The sequence below is a fragment of the Chrysoperla carnea genome, chromosome 3 (assembly GCF_905475395.1).
Source record: "Chrysoperla carnea chromosome 3, inChrCarn1.1, whole genome shotgun sequence".
Taxonomy (NCBI): Eukaryota; Metazoa; Arthropoda; class Insecta; order Neuroptera; family Chrysopidae; genus Chrysoperla; species Chrysoperla carnea.
In genome coordinates, this window is record NC_058339.1 from 50,046,075 (window position 1) to 50,068,128 (window position 22,054).

At 26.9% G+C, this 22,054-nt stretch overlaps 1 protein-coding gene across 1 annotated transcript in view; it reads left to right on the plus strand.

The window, feature by feature from the left end:
- Positions 1–22,054, plus strand: part of LOC123296089 (dachshund homolog 1-like) — a 305,838-nt gene that overhangs the window by 118,720 nt on the left and 165,064 nt on the right. Inside the window, exon 3 of the mRNA XM_044877550.1 lies at positions 9,444–9,574. Coding sequence (XP_044733485.1) covers positions 9,444–9,574 — 131 coding nt within the window. The remainder of the gene's footprint in view (positions 1–9,443; positions 9,575–22,054) is intronic.

Sequence of the window (22,054 nt, forward strand, 5' to 3'; positions counted from 1 at the left end):
AAAATGCCGAGAGTGCAACATATGCTACTATAATTCTGAAACATATTTCGCGAGTATGCAAACGCTTAAAATTTCGGAGCGCTAAAAAAAATTAAACCACCAAATAAGTAAAATATACAAAATAATTATGAGAAAAATATTAATAAAAAAAATATGCTAGTTTAATTTATCACAAATAAAATAAATAAACGTTAACAAGCCTTAAAAAAAGGTCATTAAGGTAGTAAAACTATGTACAATATTATACTTATACACATATTTTTAGTCAATAAAAAAACTACTGTAAATTTCCTGTACCTATATAACCCCGAAATAAAAACAAGTTGTTTTATAAATTTTTATTGGGTATACCGGATATCCATATTAACCGTTTACACACAAAGTAAATATAAGATAAAAAACATATTGTATAGATATATATAAATTTAAAAGGCCTGAGATTGCTTTCTTACGCAGTAGCGTATTATGAAAATAATAAAATTAATTCATTCTTTAAAAAATAAAATGTTATAAGATAAAAAAAATAGAATTTTAAAAAAAGACATATATACGAGAATGTTGTCAAGGCTGGCCATACTGAGCTATTCGTTGTGTGCGTAGTCATGGCAGGGACAATAAAATCGATGCCAGCGCTTCCAGTGAAAAATTTTGGCGTTATAGGAGGCTGTTATGACTAATTTGCAATTCTTTACGTGTTAATATTATAGAAAATGTCAACTTAAAATTATTGAAAAACACTAATAAATTAAACTTAATGCATTAAAAATTGTAAAAATAAGAAATCAAATTGCACAAATATTAGTTTACAAATGTAATTAATCATAATTATTTATTTAAATTTGACAATAATATTAAATTTTCAATGTAAATCATAAATGCAATCCATACAATTATATATGTATCCATACAATTCTATATAATTAAAGAAATGTATCGTTAGCATGGAAACGCCTCCAAAAAAACTTACGCACGGTGCGAATAACAATAACTACCGCTTGAAATTAGAGAATCCAAGCAAAGTGCTGCGATCATGTAGAGAGAGAAATAGTATTTTCGTATTGGAAACTGATTGAGGAAAAACAAAAGAAAATTACTTAAAATATTATAAAATTGTCTCAAGGATGGCCCATTATCATTTTACTACCTTACTCTTCTTCTAATACAGACAGCACTTCTAATTATTTCTGGCTAATCTACATCAACGACTTTTATCAACCTATTTTCTGAATATGTGTATCACCGCTTGCAAAATTCATATTTTTCTTATTTTGTAAAAAAAACTTATATTTTATCACATTGGTTATCGAAAAACTAAATATTGATGGGTTCACCTAGACAACTCTCCTCAATATAAAAGTATAAGATAAAAAAATAGGATTTTAAAGACATATATACAGTTTTTATATTTTACTTTTTAAATCGTTTTAATATCTCAATGGAGCAATTGTGATTTTTGTTGTATGCAATATTTAACAGAGAAGAGTCATCCAAATGAAATGAGTATTATAACAGGTATACTTGTATCAGTGCTATGATGATATACATAGTTTAAAATGTTTAAATGCCTTCTTTTTTTTCTACATTTCTATTTTAATCTGATTCTTTTACTTATATTTTTTTTTCTTTTACCCAAAGGGCTTACTTATGTAATATGCTTGCAGGTAATAAGAAGCATACAATGGGGAAGTACTTGTGTTATTTGTATTTAAGATAAATGTAATATAATTTTAAAAAAAGTTAATTTTTCAGCTATTATTCTTAGATATAAAATGTTTTTCTATTTGATTTTTGATTACGAATCTTGTAAGAAAAATGGTAAAATTCGAGGATATTACTAAGAAATTTGTGAATTATCTTTTCGTCATTTTTTTCTGTTGATTATATAATTATCTTAAATATCAAGAATATGAAATAATTAACGATAATAAATTTTTAATGGTAAATTTGCCTCAAATAAGAAGGAATGGGTGATTTTTAAAGAATCATCCAGTTGTGGATGATCATTTAATTTTTGTTACGTGAAAAATTAAACAAAAATCAATGAACGACAATTTACACTTTAAACTTTGCTGTTTAAAGTTAATTTTTGATTTTTGTAACTACTACATTAATATCCATAAACTTTTATTGGAATTTTAGAGCGTTATTGATGATAAAATTTAAAAGAAATTAATCTCTGTAATTTAAAAATGTTTATTTACGTCGTTACAAAGTAAACACACAAATAAACATACAAAAACAAAAAAACAACTGAAAGATAGAAGAAGAATCATTTTCTATAATTTGTTTAAATAAGAATTGAATAATGTGGAATGGAATTTGAAATTTACAAATTATTTAATTTTCCAGTCAAATGAGTGTATATTTGTTTGTTTCCGCAGGCATACTAAGTGGAAACCACTCAACTGTTACTAATCTTTGAATAACAATAAGTTACAAATCTATATGTATCTTTTACACAATTCCTTCCATTCCGTCTTGTCTTCCGCCTTAGACTTTTATCTCTTTGACGATGAGAAATATGCGTTTATTTATGTATGAGAGAAGGATTTAAAACCAACATATATATAAGAGTAAAACTGATTTGTCGATGGTATCTCACAACATCATACCACATCGATTACTTAGTTTTACAACCTAACTTACCTACTTTTGTTTCATTTGTTCTTTTAAATATAATCTTATTTTGTTGCTGCTGTTTCTGGCTGCACTCTTTAAACTTTGTTGTATGTATGTATTTACCAAATAAATTAAATGCCTCTTTAATCATCTTCAAAATAAGCATTATATAAATGTTTTAAAATCAAATTTTTTATTAGTCAAATAAAATTAATGAAATTTGTTTATTTTATTTAGTTTCAAATTAAATTCAATTATTTTCATTCACGACTGATTTGTTTTATAAAATTTTCACTTTATTATAATATTCTTTATAGAAAGACACAAACCAATCAGAAACGTTTGGTTATGGATATAAGGAAATAAATAAAAAAATTTATTGAAATTAAAAAGCTGTATATAGTCTTGTTATAATTTGTAATTTAGTAGGTAAATTAACTGTTTACTCAAATTTGAAGTCGTAAGAAGCTATCTCCCAAAGGTCACATGATATTTATAGTATAATTATTATACTATCCAATGGTATATATACTTGTAAGTGTAGCAATTGAACAAAAGGGGCTCAAGGCACTTCCTTGAGGTACCTTAATATTTTTAACGTGCTTCTTAGAGTTTTGCCGGTCTTTGCCAACAAAAAATTGTCTTTCAAGAAATTTACTCATCATAAAATCAATAAAGCAGTAAAACTTGAAAGATTTGCTCATGCAGGCAATTTGTATGTGTTCTACTGGTCTGCACTTTCGCCACAATTTCGATAAATAGGTAAGAATTAATGTGGCTCAAAATGAAGACACTGTTGTGAGCTATATTACTGGCATTCTACTTTGAATATGATTCACCAACCTAAGTACTCGAATAATGTCAAAATTTTGTATGTGACATAAACTTATTCAGAATTATTCCAATGAAATAAAATAAACAACTAAAATATTAAGTAATACATACTGTTCAAGATTTCTACACCTGATTAAAATACAAAATATATATTATTTTAAGCAGAAAATAATAGAATAAAACCATAAAACAAAGATTGTAGACATCGGGCTTACGAATGAATAATTTATTTATGATTACCTCAACTTTGAGATTATGTTTATGTTTAGTTTGATAACTTTTTCCTTAAAAAGAAAATACTCAACAGCGTTCAAAAACTTAGCGATTGTGCGGACATGCATCAAACTGATATTTATTTGCAATTGAAGTCAAATAGATGATAAATTTATTTTGTTCCAACACTACATAACAAAACAAATTTACAAATGTCTTACGTAAGAAGTTGGTTGATCAACATTTGACCCAGAAAATTGCAATTGAAAAAAGAATATTTCAATTGAACACTATAAACTAAGCAAAAATCCGATATTCAAAAATTTTAAGTTTGACTACTCTGTGAAAAATTTGAAAATAGCGTAGAAGAAAATGTCCTACAACTGTGAGTTTTGTTAACTATGTTAACCAACTATCCCAAATTTTCTGGGTGTGGGCCCGCAGACTACTAGTACAAGTGATGTATGTACATATATCCTAATACTACACCATACAACAATGGTTAAATACAATACAAATAACAATCGTATAGTATAGTATTTACATTATTTTAAGGGTGAATAGAAAAAGGAAGAACACTTTGAGAAGATATATGGAGATATATATACAATATATCTCCATATAGAGGTGTATACTACTATTAACTGTCGCGTATCTAAGAGATTTGTAGGGTTTTGTATGTTATTACAACTCAACAAATAACCACCAACGCATTTTCACACGTTTGTTATTTAATAAATGTTATATCTCTCTGATATGAATAGGTTTTGTAATTGTTATTATGCTTATTCTTGTAAGATATAATACCAATTATATGCTTTAACAATTTTCATTATTATACATTTATTGCATTATATTATATATATAAATAATATATAATTATTTTTAAACATTAAATACATTTTAGTTGATAAACCTTTTAAATATAATATGAATTTAAATTTCCTAAAATAAAATTGTTTGAATTTTTGCTTTTTCATTTAAGATTGACTTAGAAGAAAAATTTAAAATTGTAGAAAAGAAATCGAATAAGATAAAATAACCGAAAACATAAGTTAATTAATTTATGCTGTAAGAATAAATTATTGATTTAAAAATATCTAAGAACTACAGCGCTAAATTCTCTTGTATTATATTTCCACGATCCTAAGCAATCGTAATTTGTCGCAAAAAGTATGAAGTATAAAGAATCTTAAAGTTTTTGAAAATATTTTTTGTATATGCTTTGAAGAACTTTTCTTTCTCAATTACCATGGAACAAATCACATTTAAAATGTATAAATGTATAAAAATAGAAATACAAATAATTATAATTACATCATAAATGTATGAATGTCTTTTTTTTTTTGAAAAAAATAATGATAATAATATTTCTACAATACTATAATAAAAAATTTTTTTGTAGAAGTAGAAACCCTAGAGGCTGTTTTCAAACAAACATAATTCATCATTATTGTTATTATGATTATTACATTTATAATACTATTAAGTATTTATATGTATGTTAAGAGTGATATAACTTTATCTACAGGGTGTATAGATAGCATTTCCTGATCGATTTATGAGGAAAACTACTTTAACAAGTGAAATTTTGAAATTTTGCGAATAGAACATTTCATTTTCATTAAATGTTAAGTAAAATATTCTTAAACTGCCAGTTTGAAAATCAATCTAGTATTCTTTCTGCTGTCATCATTCATTAAATCTCTTCTTCGCTTCCACACTTTTAGAATACTACAAACAACTACCTTGTTATTTCGATTCTATCAATCAAATCCATCAACTCAAGAAGTTAATTATTGCGAATTACCTTTCGTTAATAGTTTATACAAATAAAACTTTCATTATTACTGTGATTGTGTAATTTTGACGACAAAAAGATGCCTTAAACGTATTCGAGTTATAAAAAGAAAAATCTTATGGACCGATAAACACATTTAAAGTTACCTTATTTTCTATCTTTGCAGATATTTTTGTTTGGTCGGATCATATAAAAAGTACAATCTAGAAACGAACGAATAACGCGTATCAAAGACGAAAAGGTTAAGTTTCCTAGTAAAGTCTATCAAGACTGATTTTACCTGTTTGGTTTTACTTCTTAACTATTTGCCGCTTTTCGGTGTCAAAATATGAGGCCTTTATTTACATTTTTGTGTAGGTAACTGATTAACAGGGATGGCCATAACTATTAGTTTTAACTCAGTTAAATCACTTTTGATAGAACTTCACTATATTTCATCCAACGTGATGGCTGTGACAATCTGTATATAAAAAGAAAATGAATTAAATAAAAGATATAAAAAACCAGAACACAATATTTGAAATGGTATATTATTAAAAAGTTTTTTTTTTAAATATCATTTAACAAAATTAAAATAACAATAATATTATAACATTTATATTTTAACAAAATGAACTGCTTGCTATACGGATTATTAAATACAATTTTAATGTTCTTTAAACGATGTTGTGCATTTACCATGTTCTGGTGAGAGAAGTAGATGGTGGATCTGTTTTCTAAATTATTAAATTGTACTTACCCAATAAATGTTGTTAATCTTTTTAAATGTATAATAATTTAATATCATTCAACGAAAATATATAAATTTTGTTATAATTATGTTTTAATTTAAATAAATATTTTGAATGCAAGAAAAAACTAAATATTTACCGTCGGTTTCTTAACTGAAGACACGGACAAATTGGATCTTTAATGATAGAAAAAATGTGTTCTGTGGTATGATTAAACCATCAAAAAAGTGGATAATTTTATTGGAATCCACACTATTGTTGTTTGTTACTATGGTTTCTTTATATCCATCCATTTATTCAACACCTGTTGGAACCAAGTATAATTCTATTATCGTAGTTCTACTCTAAGTTACCAATTGCCGCTTGGCGAAATGATTTTTCCATACATTTAAAGAAACTGAAAAAGTTAAATTAAGCATTAACAGTCAATAAATGGTTCTGATTCAATATTTTCTTTGTCTTTAATGTAGTTTTTTAGGTGATTCTATAAACTGTAGGAAAATTTAATTTCATCATATTCAATAAATCATTAACTTTTCAAAAACGTTGAAGTTCAGAAACTTGACAAAGCTGAATTTTGAAGCCAATCATAACAAGAAATGGTTTAAATCAGAGTTAAATAGATGTTTGAAATTTTATCCTACCAAAGAAAGGCAGCAAACTAATCAATCTAAACTATACACGCACCACAATCTATTTAATGAATCAGTTCCAACTAACATATAAACTAATAAATCTTCACCGAATTTAATTTTTAGAACTTTAGGTATAATACAATCGTAAAGTTTGCGTAAAATAAATTGATAGAACACATAATAAATCTACAATACAACAACATATATATATGTTGTTTCCTTAAATAATAAAATAAAACCAACAGGTTAGATGGTGATGAAAAGGGAAGAAATACATTTAATATAATACATATATAAAGAGAAATAACACACACGCCTTTTAAATAAAAGATATTTTGTGTTAATAAAGTTAAATGTTATTGTGTTACTACTTTACCATACATTCCTTCTTTATGTTCTCTGTTATAAAACTAATAACACACCTTTTGTCTTACGAATACATGATATGGTGGGTGAGTTGACGTGGTCATCGAATACCTTACTATATTTTATTTATTGTCAGCCACTTTATATTATTTTGACAACATAATAGAAAATTTCCATTTATTTTTTTGATTCCGTTTTTTTTAACGTGTCTTGGGTTTCATGATCAAAAACTGAATAGATTTTTGCTTCCTTTTGAAGTTTTATAAATTTATACTTTTATATTAGTGGTCTCGTAAAGAGCTATTCTCTACAGTTTGAACGGAAGCGCAGACATTCTGCAAAAAGGCTCATTGTGATTTTTTAAATTTGAAAATCATTTAGAGGACCTTGCCTGAAGAAGTTGTCGTTTGTAATACTTCATATTTAGGTTGATATCGACAGCACATATTGCTCCAGCCTTTCCACAAGTTTCGGGTAATGGCACACTTATTTCGATTTTACCATATTTATTCTTGTTTTTCCTCTTTTTGTGTACTTTTATGATTTCCTTCACATTTGTTTGACTCGGTACCAAGTGTAAATAGACTTTTCAGTCGCGTATCTAAGACAGAGAATTTTATTGCAGCCCTGTTATCTGAGTAAAACACGATACTTCTGGGGGATTTTCACTGTTACTTAAATGCTCCTTATGAGTTTCTGTCATTCAGCAGATTTTTTCCGAAACGATTCTTGTCAGGGTACAGTATTGAGTTATTCCAGCCCTCTCTTGAGAGTATGTGTACATTGACATCTTACTCCAGAAAGTTTTCGACAATCATATATTTTTCTGGAGACCTGGAACTTAATATGGTATGGTGCTTCTTATCGATCTCTGCCAATGTCCTCAAGTCTCTTTGAGTGACCTACACAAGTAAAATGCATTTCTATTCAATAACTGACCAGATATACATGTAGATGAATGATAGAATTGACGATAATAATGTTGTATAAACAAATATCCATTCGTATTACTTCTTAATGTGATCATGTTTGTTGTATTGATATACGAAATACGATATGATGTCCATTTTTCTATCAATATTGACATAATATAAACATTTAGTGAACACATCAATATATTCTACATCACAACAATAATGGATCACTTTATTACTAATATAATAACAGTGACTGATTACAATATATTCCATCTTTATTATTTACTCAAATATTATATCTTGTATTGTCTTTTTATATATGTTTTATTTATTTCTGTTCTACGAATCATCATTTATTGTCATTTTCGAATATATTTCTGTATATGAAGAGTTCGTAAAATAATAATGAACTTTCAAGTGCCAAACAATATGAAATTTAATTTTTTTATGCTCTTAATTTATAGCTTAATTCGTTGTTTAATGTCATTCGACGTTTTACAAAAAAAAAGAAACTTTTTAAACTTTCAGAACGTCAAAGTCTTATCGGCAAATTAACCCGATTTTTGCATTTTTGAGATAAAAATTCTTTTAGAAAATAATTTTAATCTAAATAGGGGAAAACGTTAGTCCAATTTTTTTCAAATTTTCTTAACGGGAAAAATCGAGAAACATATTTTTTGTTTCTGAATTAAATAAAACTTGGTTGTTAGAGCAATATTGATCCAGAAAGTTCGAAAATCTATATTTTTTTTAGCGATTAGATGAGTAGTTCTGGAGTTAATGTCTAGAATCTTGAAAGAAAAACTTTTATATAACAGCAATTTTTAGTTAAACGCTATAGATTTACTAAAATTTAAGTTATAAGTTTAATCGAAACTAAATCCTTAAAATATCAGCTGTATTTTCATCAATGTTCTTTAAAAGTAACTCTAAACTCAATATGTGTGGTGTGTTTTGACAACTAAATATGTTTGCTGTTTGTTTTGCTTGTTTTAGTTTTGTGTTTTTTAGATTCTTAATGAAATTTTTTATACATAATTCATTTTTTCATATGAATGTATTAAGTAGCTTTAGCTTTCAAAGCGTAGACTAACACAAAATGAATATAAAAAATAAACAAAACCAGTATAAATAAATAATGTTACAAAAAAAAGGTTACTTGCAAAGTTACTTTGGGAATCTAAATAAATAGATTTTTAAAAATTGAGAGTAATCAAAGTTGTTATTTGAAAAAAAAAAATTAAATATAAAATACTATACTGGAGATATGCATGCGACTAACACTTGTCTCTAACCACAGTAACTCTCTACTATTCCGCAGCTCCAGGCCCGGACGTCCACCAAAGCGCGCACCAGTTGGTTTAAGTTTAGCTGCATCACATTTACATCATCAGCAAATGAAAAAACATCGACTTGACAATGGTGATTATCCACCACCGTACGAAAATGGTCATATGGGTAAGTGATTTTTTAATTTATATTTTAAAATTAACTTTTTATTTTATTTTTATCTGACAGGCTAAAATTTGCAATAAGCTTTCAGTGTGTTTGTTTTTTTTTTATAATACCTCCACGGTTTTGACATCTTATTAATTCGTCAGTTTCATAATAACTTATGGCAGCAAGTATTTATTATTGATTTTATTGTATCCCAGTCCCACATATCTCAAACACCGACTCCAATTACAATTTTACGCTTCATCTGAGAAAATACATGTCCAATTATTAAATATAGATCCAATTTGCATTTTTTTTGTTAAATTATTTAGCTTTGGATATTTCAAAAACCAAGCAGATATCGAAAAATTTTATTTTTATTTTTCGTCTTCATTCATGAAGTCATTTAGACAAGTCTAAAATTGCCTTGGCGCTCGCACTACCTTAACAGATTTTAATTTGAAAGTTTAGATACAATTACAGGTGAATTAGTTTCCATATTTCCATTGTTCATACTTCTACAGAAAAATAGTCGAAAATACTGTATTTACTTCCAAAAAATCAATATTCCAATAATAATAAAAATATGATAAAGACTACATGATTAAAATTAAATTTATATATGAACAAACCCCAATCTTCCTTTCGTGTTATTAATAAACTATTTGTTTGCGAGCGATATCGAAAAAAAGATATATATTTCTTTCCACTTTAAAAAAAAAAACAAATTTGAAAATTATGTAAATGATATTTGATATTAAATTATGGTGTACACAAATTCATTTTTTTTTAATAAAATGTTTCTTCAAATACATATTTTAAATTCAAATAATATATATTTCATTATATTATATTTTATACATAAGCATATGTTACTCGGCTTCACTCACTGACTTATAATATAGTTTGAATAATTTTCATATTAAATTGATACGACTTTGAGCATCTTTTTTTTGCTGTTATAATAATAATTCTTCTTCACCCTTAGATGGAGATACGTTTTGTTTTTATTAAGGTAATTTTTTTAAACAGTGTTACAACATTTGTAGGTTTTTTAAGTTAATACAAAATTCGCAACAATATTTAAAAAATTATTTGCAAAAATGTCAAACTTTCCAAGTTCTTTAATGAATCAATACGCAACTTGTTAAAAAGATTGGGTTTTTTAAATTGAGGGAATCAAAGTTCAAGCATATGGAATGAGACACAATTTTGGAAGCTTATACTTGATGTAATATGTATTGGGTTTAACGAGACTTTGGCTTTTTTTTAGGATGCAACTTTGTTCACTTAATTAATCCAATTTGTGCTGTTATTTTATAAGATATACGATCCTGCAGGCGTACTTTATTGTCTTTGTTAAAATTTTACCCTCCTCTTTTTTGAGTTGAATTAGTCTAGCGGATTTTGATAATAAATTCACTAAATTTTTGAAAAAATATATATTATCTTTATATATAAAAAATTTTCCGGTTTCGGAACGATCTTAGATCATAGGGTCCGTTGTGATACCGAAAGAGGGTTGGCCCATCCCCGGCCACTACTCTATGAACTATTTAGAGGTGTTTAAGAACAGCAGGAGTGCTTTGGCGTCGGAAGATGGAACAAAGTCTATTAGGACACGAACTCTCAAAGATTATATTTCAATGAAATCTTTCGATATCTTACTTCGTAAATTGAAAGTGTTTGTGCTAGAAACAGCACTAAAGCATTTACATTTACAATTGCGAAGTAAAATAACATCCTTAAATTATTAAGATGAACAATAAAAATAAATCATAATATAAATAGTAAATGAAATAAAATTAATAAATACTAAAAATAAACAATTTTTAGATTTATTTTCAAAAAATTTTAATTAATTCTTTTGTTGAAATACTATAAAGTTTCTATTATATTCTTTAAAGCTATCTCACTTTATCACATCGTAGTAAATATGTGTGTATAATTTTCAATGTCGTTTACAAATCGATTGTGCGTCGTTGAGAATCTACTCGGAATAACCAACTCCAATACAACACACGAGTATTATACAATGTATGTATGTTATGTTCTCGTTGTTGAAAACATTGTTGATTGCTGACTGTTTTATGTTTGAGATGATAAGGCGGAAATTTAATAACATTCGTTTTATCATTAGGGACCAGGATAGATTAATCGCTTTTTGATAGCAGATTCTACACGTATACATGTATATAGGAGAAACATTCATATCTACATAAATTCTGTTTGTATGTATTTATTCTCTATGGTTTTATTGCCTTTTTGTTATTATTTAATTCCCATTCTTCATATATTCGATATTTATGTACATTTATTCGAATAGAGCTCATCACTACCTAGCGTTATAATCATTTTTGACATTTCTTTCACTTAAGAGTCTTATTTAAAATTAGCAAAATTCAGAAAATTATTTCAAAGGTGTCTTATGAACTATTTTCAAGGGGGTTTTTGAGTAATTAACAATTTCATAATTTTCATGTTCCTACATATTGGTTGGTTTATTTGTTGAATAATAACGCTGGACTCTTGGTTTCTGAAATATCGATTGAAAAGGCTATAATAATATCGCCATTCGAATAATATTTTTTGTAACATCTCAAAAAATTGCGCTTCCAATTCAAAAATGAACCAATTTTTTTAATAACAAAGTCTGGAAAATGAATTTTACCGCAGTAGTAGAGAATTCATATTTCCCGATATTTCATAAATTTATAAATTCGAGAAACAATCAAGAAAATGTTATTATCAAAATTGAAAATAATTGGGCTACAGGGTAATTTTGAACCCAAAAATATGAAAATCGGTTTTATTTGCTCGAGAGTGAGTAATTTTTGAATTATTGCCTGAAATATTGACCGAAAGGCTTTTATTTTGGATTGATTCTGGAGATATTAAAAAAAACTATTTTAAATCCGGTCCTCTGATACGCAAAGTGGGCCAAAATTTACTACCCAATCTTATTGTTTTCAATTTAACCCGTGGTCACTTTTATCCCATATCACATGAATTTTCGTCTACATCTAGAAAATAATCACTATTTTATTCCCTCTTCACATCATACATGCACAATTATGCCAGTTTGCTAACATTGCATAAAGAACCATATTGTCAACTTTCCTCATGAGGAGCGGGCACCGTAGACATAAGACCATTTCATTATTGAAAATACAATTAAAATGATTACGAAATTATCACAGAGAATTAAAACAAGATAGGATAAACCTGACAAAAAAGACTTAAAAAAATTAAATATACTCTAGCGTGTGACTGAACAAAACTTTGAACATGTATACATGCCTTTTTTTAATGTTTTAAAGAAAGAAACGCGTCTTTTTTTTATGATTAGTTAGGTTCAATATCAAAAGATGTTCTTTGGTGTATTACTAACATATAATACATATATACAACAACATACCGTAGGGACGAAATATTTTTATTGAGTAAATATTGTAGTATTTAATCGATTAAATTGCTTATAACAAACAGCAGATCTTTTTACTCATACCAATTTCCAATTCCTTCTTTTTTCATGTAATAATAAGACAAATAAAAAATTTAATGTTTACATTAAATGATTGTTTTTTTGAAATATTTTTTTTTTATTGCTACGAATTTAATCTTTTTATTACGTTGAAATCATCTTTTATTACAATCGTTTTATTAATAAATATTGGGTGTATGTTGCTTTGGTAAGATTAGTTATTTTTATTTTCTTTTAATTTAAATTAAAAACTAATAGACTTTTTAATGTCTTCTGTTAATGCAGCAGGTAGTCAGTCTAGGGTCCGGCGATAGAAATTGAAGAAGCTCTTTTCAAGGTCGTGCATTACAATTTTTTTTCCAAAATTTTATTACCGGGGACGTTTCTTTTATTCAGTTAACAAAGTGTATTTTGAGAAACACGTGAATAATGATAAAAAATATATTTTTATTCAGCCTATGTTTTTCAAAGATATTTCATGCTTACTTAAAATACTTAAAATTTTCAACCTTTCTAATACTGTTTATAAGTAAAAATGATATTAAATAACATACACGTAACAATTTTCGAACGTTTTAAGCAGATTGATTAGAAAAATATTTTCTTTGCTAGTTGATTATTTCATCACTATCACTGGCATTAATGAAAAGGAACGAGGCATGTCATAAGAAAAATAAAAAATTTAATAAAAGAAACGATTTTTTCAAATCTACTGCCGAGAACGGGTTTTGATCTAAAAACTTTTCTCCTGAGGAGCAGGCACCATAGACATAAGACCATTTCATTGTTGAAAATACAATTAATATTTCAAGATTATAAACTTTAGAAATAGTTTCGGTTGGAGTCGAAAACTTGTTTTCGTCTGGCACCTAAACGTTAAACACGCGATAAGGAAAATAAAGTTTCAAAAAAACATGAGCCAAAATGAGACGCCACGTTGATAACTGCTTCCCAAATTTGCACCAGAAATGACTATAAAATACTACATTTGGCTCCAAACCCTCAGTACATTTAATCGATAAATGAATAATGGTATTTTAACACTTTATTAAGTATTGTTTAAATATTTATTTTTAATGAATCACACATAAAATAGAAAACTATAATTTAATTGTGAAAATAAAATTTGTTTATTAGGTAATAATTTATAGATGAATATGGTACGTAAACGCTTGGTTACGCTCTCAAGGCATTTTTTTGGATTAGTCTTGTATCCTGTACAGTAAGAGGCTTTATTATAGGGAAGTTGTTTGAAAAATTGATTTTAAATAAGTTTCATTAGATGTTTGAACATCAAAAAAGAAAAAAATTAAAATTTCAAGGTTACAGACTTTTTTTAATATCTCGGTTGATTTGACTGAAAAAGATCTAGATTTTGCACACATGTTCATAGCTTGACAAATACTAGAGAATCGATAAGTTATCAGTTTAATTTTAAACCCATTATTTTTCAGTTGAAGTTTCATGAATGGCCATAGCTACAATCAAAGTAACCACGAGCGTCACATCGCGAGAAGATTCTGTATGTTATTCACTCAGATTTCAAAAAAAAAAAAAAAAAAAAAATTAAAAAAAAATCTTATTACAGGGATGGATTTTAACCTGAAAACTTTTTGCATGTAGAGCGGGCACTGTAAACACAAGACCATAGACTCGTTGAGCAAACTATTAATATTTCAAAATAATAAACTATAAAAAAATATCGGTCGATGTCGGACATTTAAAAAAAAAGAATTCAAATATGTATCTAATTAAATGAAGGGGTTGAAACAAAATTTAAATTAACTATCAATTGCCCAAGCCTCAAACGATATAAATTGAAAGTTTCAACCACTTCGAATAATTTTTTTTTGTTCAGTAAAAAACATTCTTAATTAATATAATAACATACAATATGTAGGTACAAAAACAAAGAATGTGAAACTTTTTAATTTCAATTATTTATTTGTTTGATAGCCCCAAAACCTTTTTAATGTCATATTATTATTATCATTTGTTCATCAAATATACAATGTTATGAATCTCAAATATGTATGATAGGAATGTATTATATAAAAACAAATATATAAATAGAGGATGCAAGTTCTAGATTTTCAAAACGGTTTGATCGAATTTATTAAAAATTTAAACGAATTGGATAATCAAAAGATGTAATATTCATTTGGAATATTCATTTGATACTAAAAAGTACTGTGTATTTTCAAATTTCTAATGAAAATTAATATTTCTTGATATTGCTTCGTAAAATGAAGTACAAAAATTGAATTGTAAAGTATGTTTATACGTTCATTCGTACCAAGTATCGTTACATCCAAGTTAGTCAAAATTGAGGAGCACTAAACGGAGTTATTCAAATTGAAAACCCAACATCGATCTTTTTCGCGATTAAAATACTTCTTTGCTTTATAAGGAAGCAAACCATTTTAAAAGGAACAACTTTCTAGAAAAGAACAATTTTAAGTGTTTTTATTTCCTTTTGGCTATGAGTTGACTTGAAAATAGCCGAGGTAACCAGACTAAGGTCGTAATCCAATCTCAAAATTTTTATGTTGATGTAAATTTTTTGCGTGCTAAGTTTGTAGCGATACAATTCATAGGTTTTTTCGCGACCTTGGTCTTATGCAATCCCGTACATATTAGATATGATAACTTCGAATATTATTAATACAGGGAAACGATGTTAATATGTGAGAATAGTAATAATATGTGTAAATGAGCCCTTCAATAACATGTAATACTGAAACCATCAGACACAAAAATTCAGAGCACATTCCATATTTTAGTCGAATTCTTATTACTATTTCAAAAATATTTACAATATCTATTCTTCATATGTAATAACACTATACAGTTCGTTATATTCAACATATATATGACATTTTCAAGGGACTTGGAATATTAGTATTTTGTATGAAACAATAGCATTCATAAAATAATTACCTAACGTTTTCATTATGTGCGTGATGGGTATGCTTTTGAGATGCATTTATAGTGTTATATTCATCATTTATTAAAATCTATAAATTCTTCTTCCCTGCACTTCCACCATTTTTTTTTTTTTTCGTATAGTATTTTCGAATTAATTAATGGTATCAGATAGACAGTGCCAAACTTAAGGTAAAAAGCTCAGTGTACGAAATCTCCCTAGGGGTCCTGAAGTTTTAGCCCCCTCCCCCTCATCGAATTCTGTGCTCTACTCTCTGGTGTTTTTCGTTAAGTTATAGGTAAGTTTGAAGAAATTAATTTGTAGAGAATATTTTAAGACAATTTATTGAGCACTATCCGTACGCTCCATTTATTTTCATACTAAGTGAATTCACAATTTTTTTTTAATCCTTTGGAGGGGAGGCAGTGAACAAATACTCCTTTGCCCACCTGTTAAATCCGCCACTACAGGTATATTATTCTTGTTCTATCATCAAATTTTACCGGTGCGGTTATTGTCAGCCACTCTGTAAATATGAAAGCTAATGAGATTGCTTTTTTATGATTTTAATAAACAAATGGCTGATAAATTGTTATTAAATATAAAATAATAATTACAATAATGTGCAAATAAACAAAAGAATACTCATCAACAAAGAATATACCTACATAGATAAACATAGATAAACATAGTAAAGCAGCGTTTTCATATAGATAACATTATTATCTGTCGCTTTAGCTGATATAAAATGAAATACATTCATAATATAAGGCTAAAATAATCATCGAACCGTATACAATCAAATGACCATTCAACCACCAGTTAAGAGTATATTATTTTATTATTATTTATTTTACAAACAATAAATAATTCAATCACATTGATATTATACAAGATGTTCAATTATAACTGTATCATGACTAAATTTTTAAGCTATTTTATACCTATTCTAGTTTTCATCAAATTGAATTTTCGTCCCTACTATGTCTTAATGGCACAAACAAAATTAATGCAAAACGATTGATGTAGGAATCATCCAAATCAGTCCACGCGTTTGATCTTTAGCCACAAAGGAACAAACATACATTCATACATATATAGACTGATAAAACACATTGTCACTTCTTTAAGTTGCGCAGTCTGGTAAAAATATGAGTAACTGAGCGTTCTTTCGCTGATTTTCACAAAAGTTGTTTGTAAGTTTTTTATTTTGACATCCTGTGCTGTCGGATATGATGCTATAGATTTTACTATGTTGATGACGATCCACTACGAATAAAAACCATCAATAGAATAATGTGATTTTGTTATTTTAATATATTTATTATTACTTTATTAAAAGTGGATGCGCATTCCTGTTCATTAGATTACAAATATTGTATATCTACATTTTGTATGTAGTATAGAATAATAGTTTAACGACACCATATTCTCTCCATCTTTCTCACACAATGGATATATTTTTTAAATCTAAGTATATGCAAAGGTATACTGATTTAAAACAAAAACAAAAAAAAATTAATTAACAGATGAGCATGACAAAAAAAAATTTTATATCGGGTGTCTACTGAATCTCTTTTATATTAAATTAAAATTTCTGAAAATATAAAAACGATTTTTAGAACAGGAGATAAGATGTTATGATTAGGGATACACATAGATTAGATTTATCCACTAAAAATAAAAGCTATCGATATTGGTTCAAGACATATAAAGGGCCAAAATTTGAGAAACTACTGAACACACTATAGGTAAAGTGTTTAACAGTAAAGCTTTTTCAGATTTGAAAGCAAGTAAATAGTCGTCTGGGAATTTTTTTTCTCTGGTTATCCAAGGAGTTATTTCTGACACATCCATTAAATCATGTATGAGGAGTGATATCCGGGATCCATTTCTTCAGTCGATACCTCACGAACTTACCTAAATTACTAGCTAATGTTCATGAGTAGTTTGCGTCTTTTGTCCAAATTTTCCAAGAGTCTTCAAGAAACTTAAAAGAATTAAAACTTATCTACACCCTAAATAATATACATTCAACAAATTTATTTGTTTCAAATAAAAAACATTCCATACATTTCAAAATATCACAATATTTCTGATAAAACATAAAATAAAATTTAACCTATTTATTGTACATGAAATATTTCTAGGTTAAATTCTTTAATTAATCAACTGTCAAATGGCATACATTTTATTAATTTAATTACGTACATAATGCTAGAAATTATATAAGAGTAAAAAATATTAGTTGACATTTTTTATGGTTAAATTCGTTTTGTCACTTATTTTGTCGGCACATTCTTAGTTTAGTATTTACATTTTTTTTAGGTAAACATTCTATATATTATAATTTGTATCAATTCATTTTGAAATAAATACAGTGAGAAAAAATATTCAAATGAAACGTAAAAAATTTTCTATACGGTTTTTAGATTTTTAATAAAAATATTATCTATTTTATAGCGTTGTCAATGATGCTCGTTTTATACTTCATTGGCTTTTTACGATATATGCATATATCGGTATTGGTAATTTTTTGTTATTGAAAGGTATTATATAATAAAATTACTTGTTTAAGAGCAAAAAATTCATTATCATTTACCATAAATAATTATAATCGTACATGAATCTAAATATGTATAAATAACTATTTATGTTTCATTAAATTATATAATTAGTAATTATATCCCTTCCAGCTAACCGAGTGTACTAGGTAAAAGTGTAACGAGTGTTCTGTAAGCAAATATAAAATAGTATTTTCCCAACTCTTCCACCAATTCTTTCAAATTTTGCTTATTCTGTTAATAATAATAATACGATTTGTCGGATAGGTATATTATCACATTTTGTGTTAAAATATTTTATCTATAAGAAAATTTGTGAAAATGATTATATATATAGAAAACAAGAAGCCACTGAGAATTAATTGGTCTTAATAAAATATATCAAAGTTTGTAATGCGATAATATGTTAATATTTTGAGCTTTGACGAATAATTATGGATAACAATAAAAATTTGCATAAAACAAATGAATAGGTCTGAATAAAATGTATAGAAGTTTGTAAATCGATAATATATGAATTTCGGGAGCTTTAAAATTTAATTGTCGATAGCAATAAACATTTTCCAAAAAAAGGAAATTTTCTGGATTCAGGACGTAATAATATTTTAAAAAACATGGTTACAAATTTCAGTCAATTTAAGCTGAAACTATTAAGTTGGATTTATTTAACGTTTTTCATATTCAATAAGCCTTTTCGGACAAGATACTACTTTTATACCATGTATATGAAATATACCAAGGCATACTAAGCTTAGTCCCAAGTGTGTAACGCTAAAAATTTTGATGCTACGAACAAAATTTTGGTATAAGTGTTCATAAAATCACCTAATTAGTCCATTTTCGGTTGTCTGTCTGCCTGTAGCAAAAAAGATATCAAGGTGAAATTCATAGCGGTCTGAGGACGTAAAAATGAGGTCGAGTTTGTAAATGAGCAACATTGGTCAATTGCGTCTTGGGACCGTAGGACCCATCTTGTAAGCCGTTAGAGATAGAACAAAAGTTTAATTGTAAAAAATGTTCCTTATAAAAAATAAATAACTTTCGTTTGAAACATTTTTTCGTAAACATCACTGTTTACTCGTGAGAGCGCAAATTGTATAGTATGTATAATATGGGTACATCAGTTGTATGTGTGTGGCATGTATGTATGTGTAATGTGACAGAGTAATCAAAACTGTCTATACATGGTATTTCAATAATTTACTCAATCAATTGTGTGTTTTCACTTGTTTTATTTTAAATTCAAATTGAATTTTGTTGTTTATTTCCATTTTATTTTCAAGATATGAAATTTAATATATAAAATAAATTTTTTTTATTACATATCAACACAATAGTGTAAAGACGCGGTATCATATTCAATTGTATTCATTTAATTTTTTATTGATAAGAAACACATTCTTTTCAAATATAATAAACGTATTGTTATTAATAATTATTTCAAATGCACTAATTATTTTTAAAATGTTTAGCCATGAACATAGGTATAAATAAATTATATACAATAATAATCATATTAAATAAATTATTATTTTTTTTATAATAATTTATTTACGTGCTACAATTCAACATTTATTTATTTAATATTTTAATAATTTATTTATGCCATTTTTAATGTCATTTCAAATATGTTATGTTATCACTCGTTAGACGTCAACAAAAATAATAATTATTTATGTTTAAATACTAATGCGTTTTGCATACAATTATAAAATTATGATTTTTACCTGTAATTTAACGTACATATTTCAACTATTCCTAATTTAAAAAAATAATTTTTAGTCCCGAATCAAAAAAAGGGGTGTTATAATTTTGACCGCTATGTGTGGGTATCTGTCTGTGCCATCGTAGTACCTAAGTGGATCAACCAATTTCGATTTTTTTTTGTTTCGTTTGAATTTAGATTTCCGTACCCGGAACAACTAAAAAATAGGCGATGATCTTCAAAACTGGTTCAATTTGAAAAAGAGCGTTTCTAAGGAAAAATTTCGTTTAATGGATAGTGTTCTTAGATATGTTTATAGTGCAAGCTTAGAGTTTGGTACCAGAAAAATTTGTCGGGTTTTTTAAATATCAAGTATTTCATCAAACACCATTGTTTCCTAATTATTTCTTTGGTGAACATTTTCATTAAATCTGTGTATCTAGGTTGAGACGGATGAAAATGTTTGAAGGAAAAATCCGTAACCTTAACAGTTTTCTGGCCAGTGATCCATAACATATTCCATAAATCGAGTTTAACAGAATTAAATAAGTTAAGTTCAATTAGTAAATCTCTGGCGAGAATAACTTAACCAAAATTTTTGAAGAGTATATTAAAAAAAATTCAAATACAAAATTCTTTTATAATAAAAAAATTCAAATGGAAATTAAATTGATTTGACTCCAGAGCTTGGTATATTACATTTGATTTTAAAATCTCCGACATATTTAAGAGATGAAAAAAAATTGCACATTCAGTTTTACTACAACTAAATAAAATTTTTTTTTTTTTGAAATTTGAAATCATCTGTTTAACTTAATAAACTCATATTTAGTTTTAAAGAGTATTTTTACGCTTCACCAAAAATATTAATATTTTTAGGGTGAAATATAACTACTTAAAAAAAACTATTTAATAATAACAAAATCCATATGTAAGGTCGGTCCATAGTTGTTATAATAATATTAGGTTTTTTTTTCCTTTTTAAAATTAAATGGCTTTTGGCAAATTTTATATTTGTTACATATTATATTAGATAAACGATTAAACGTTTTTTTTTTGTAACAAAAAGAGTATACAAGCGTATACCTATAATTTTATGTTTTTTTTTTTATGTTATGAAAAGATTTTGGATTTAATATTTTGCTAATCGTTATTGTTATCCCATTTGTATTATCTACTGCTAAAACGGTTAAATATTATTTGAGACAAGTTATTATGTAACCGATTTTTATAATTACCTAAATAAGATTATTAATGTTATCGGCGGTAAATTATAACAAACGGAACTGTATGTTGAATACTAATAAACTGTAAAGTGGTTTCTGAAAGGAAACAAACGTTTGGGCATGTTAAGCGGTCCACTAGAGCACAAATGAACTGAGATTTGGTATATCGGCGCATCAGAATTACAAAAGCGGGACTTGATGAGGATGACCCGAAGAAAACAGCTTTTTTCGACATTTTAAGGGTTTTAAGAGCATCTACATAGCCTCTTCCAATTGAGTAGAGAATTGTTTTTGAGTAAATATCAAAGAAATACTTTTTTTATTCATTTCAACAGCGTCATCAAATTGAGATGGTGGATTCAAAATTTATATGGGAGTTTAGTGCTTTTGGGCAGAGCCAACTTACAAATCCTCTTTCCTGCCCATTTCTTTTCAGGCATCATTCAAATATTTCTAGAAATTTACTAAAAAGGTGACGTTACTACGAAAAAAGGCGTCGATAGCCAGTGAACTAGGGGGCACAACGATGAACAGAGAATATTTATCTCTACTTGCATTCGTTAGATACGCCAATACCTGTGGATATTATAAAAAAT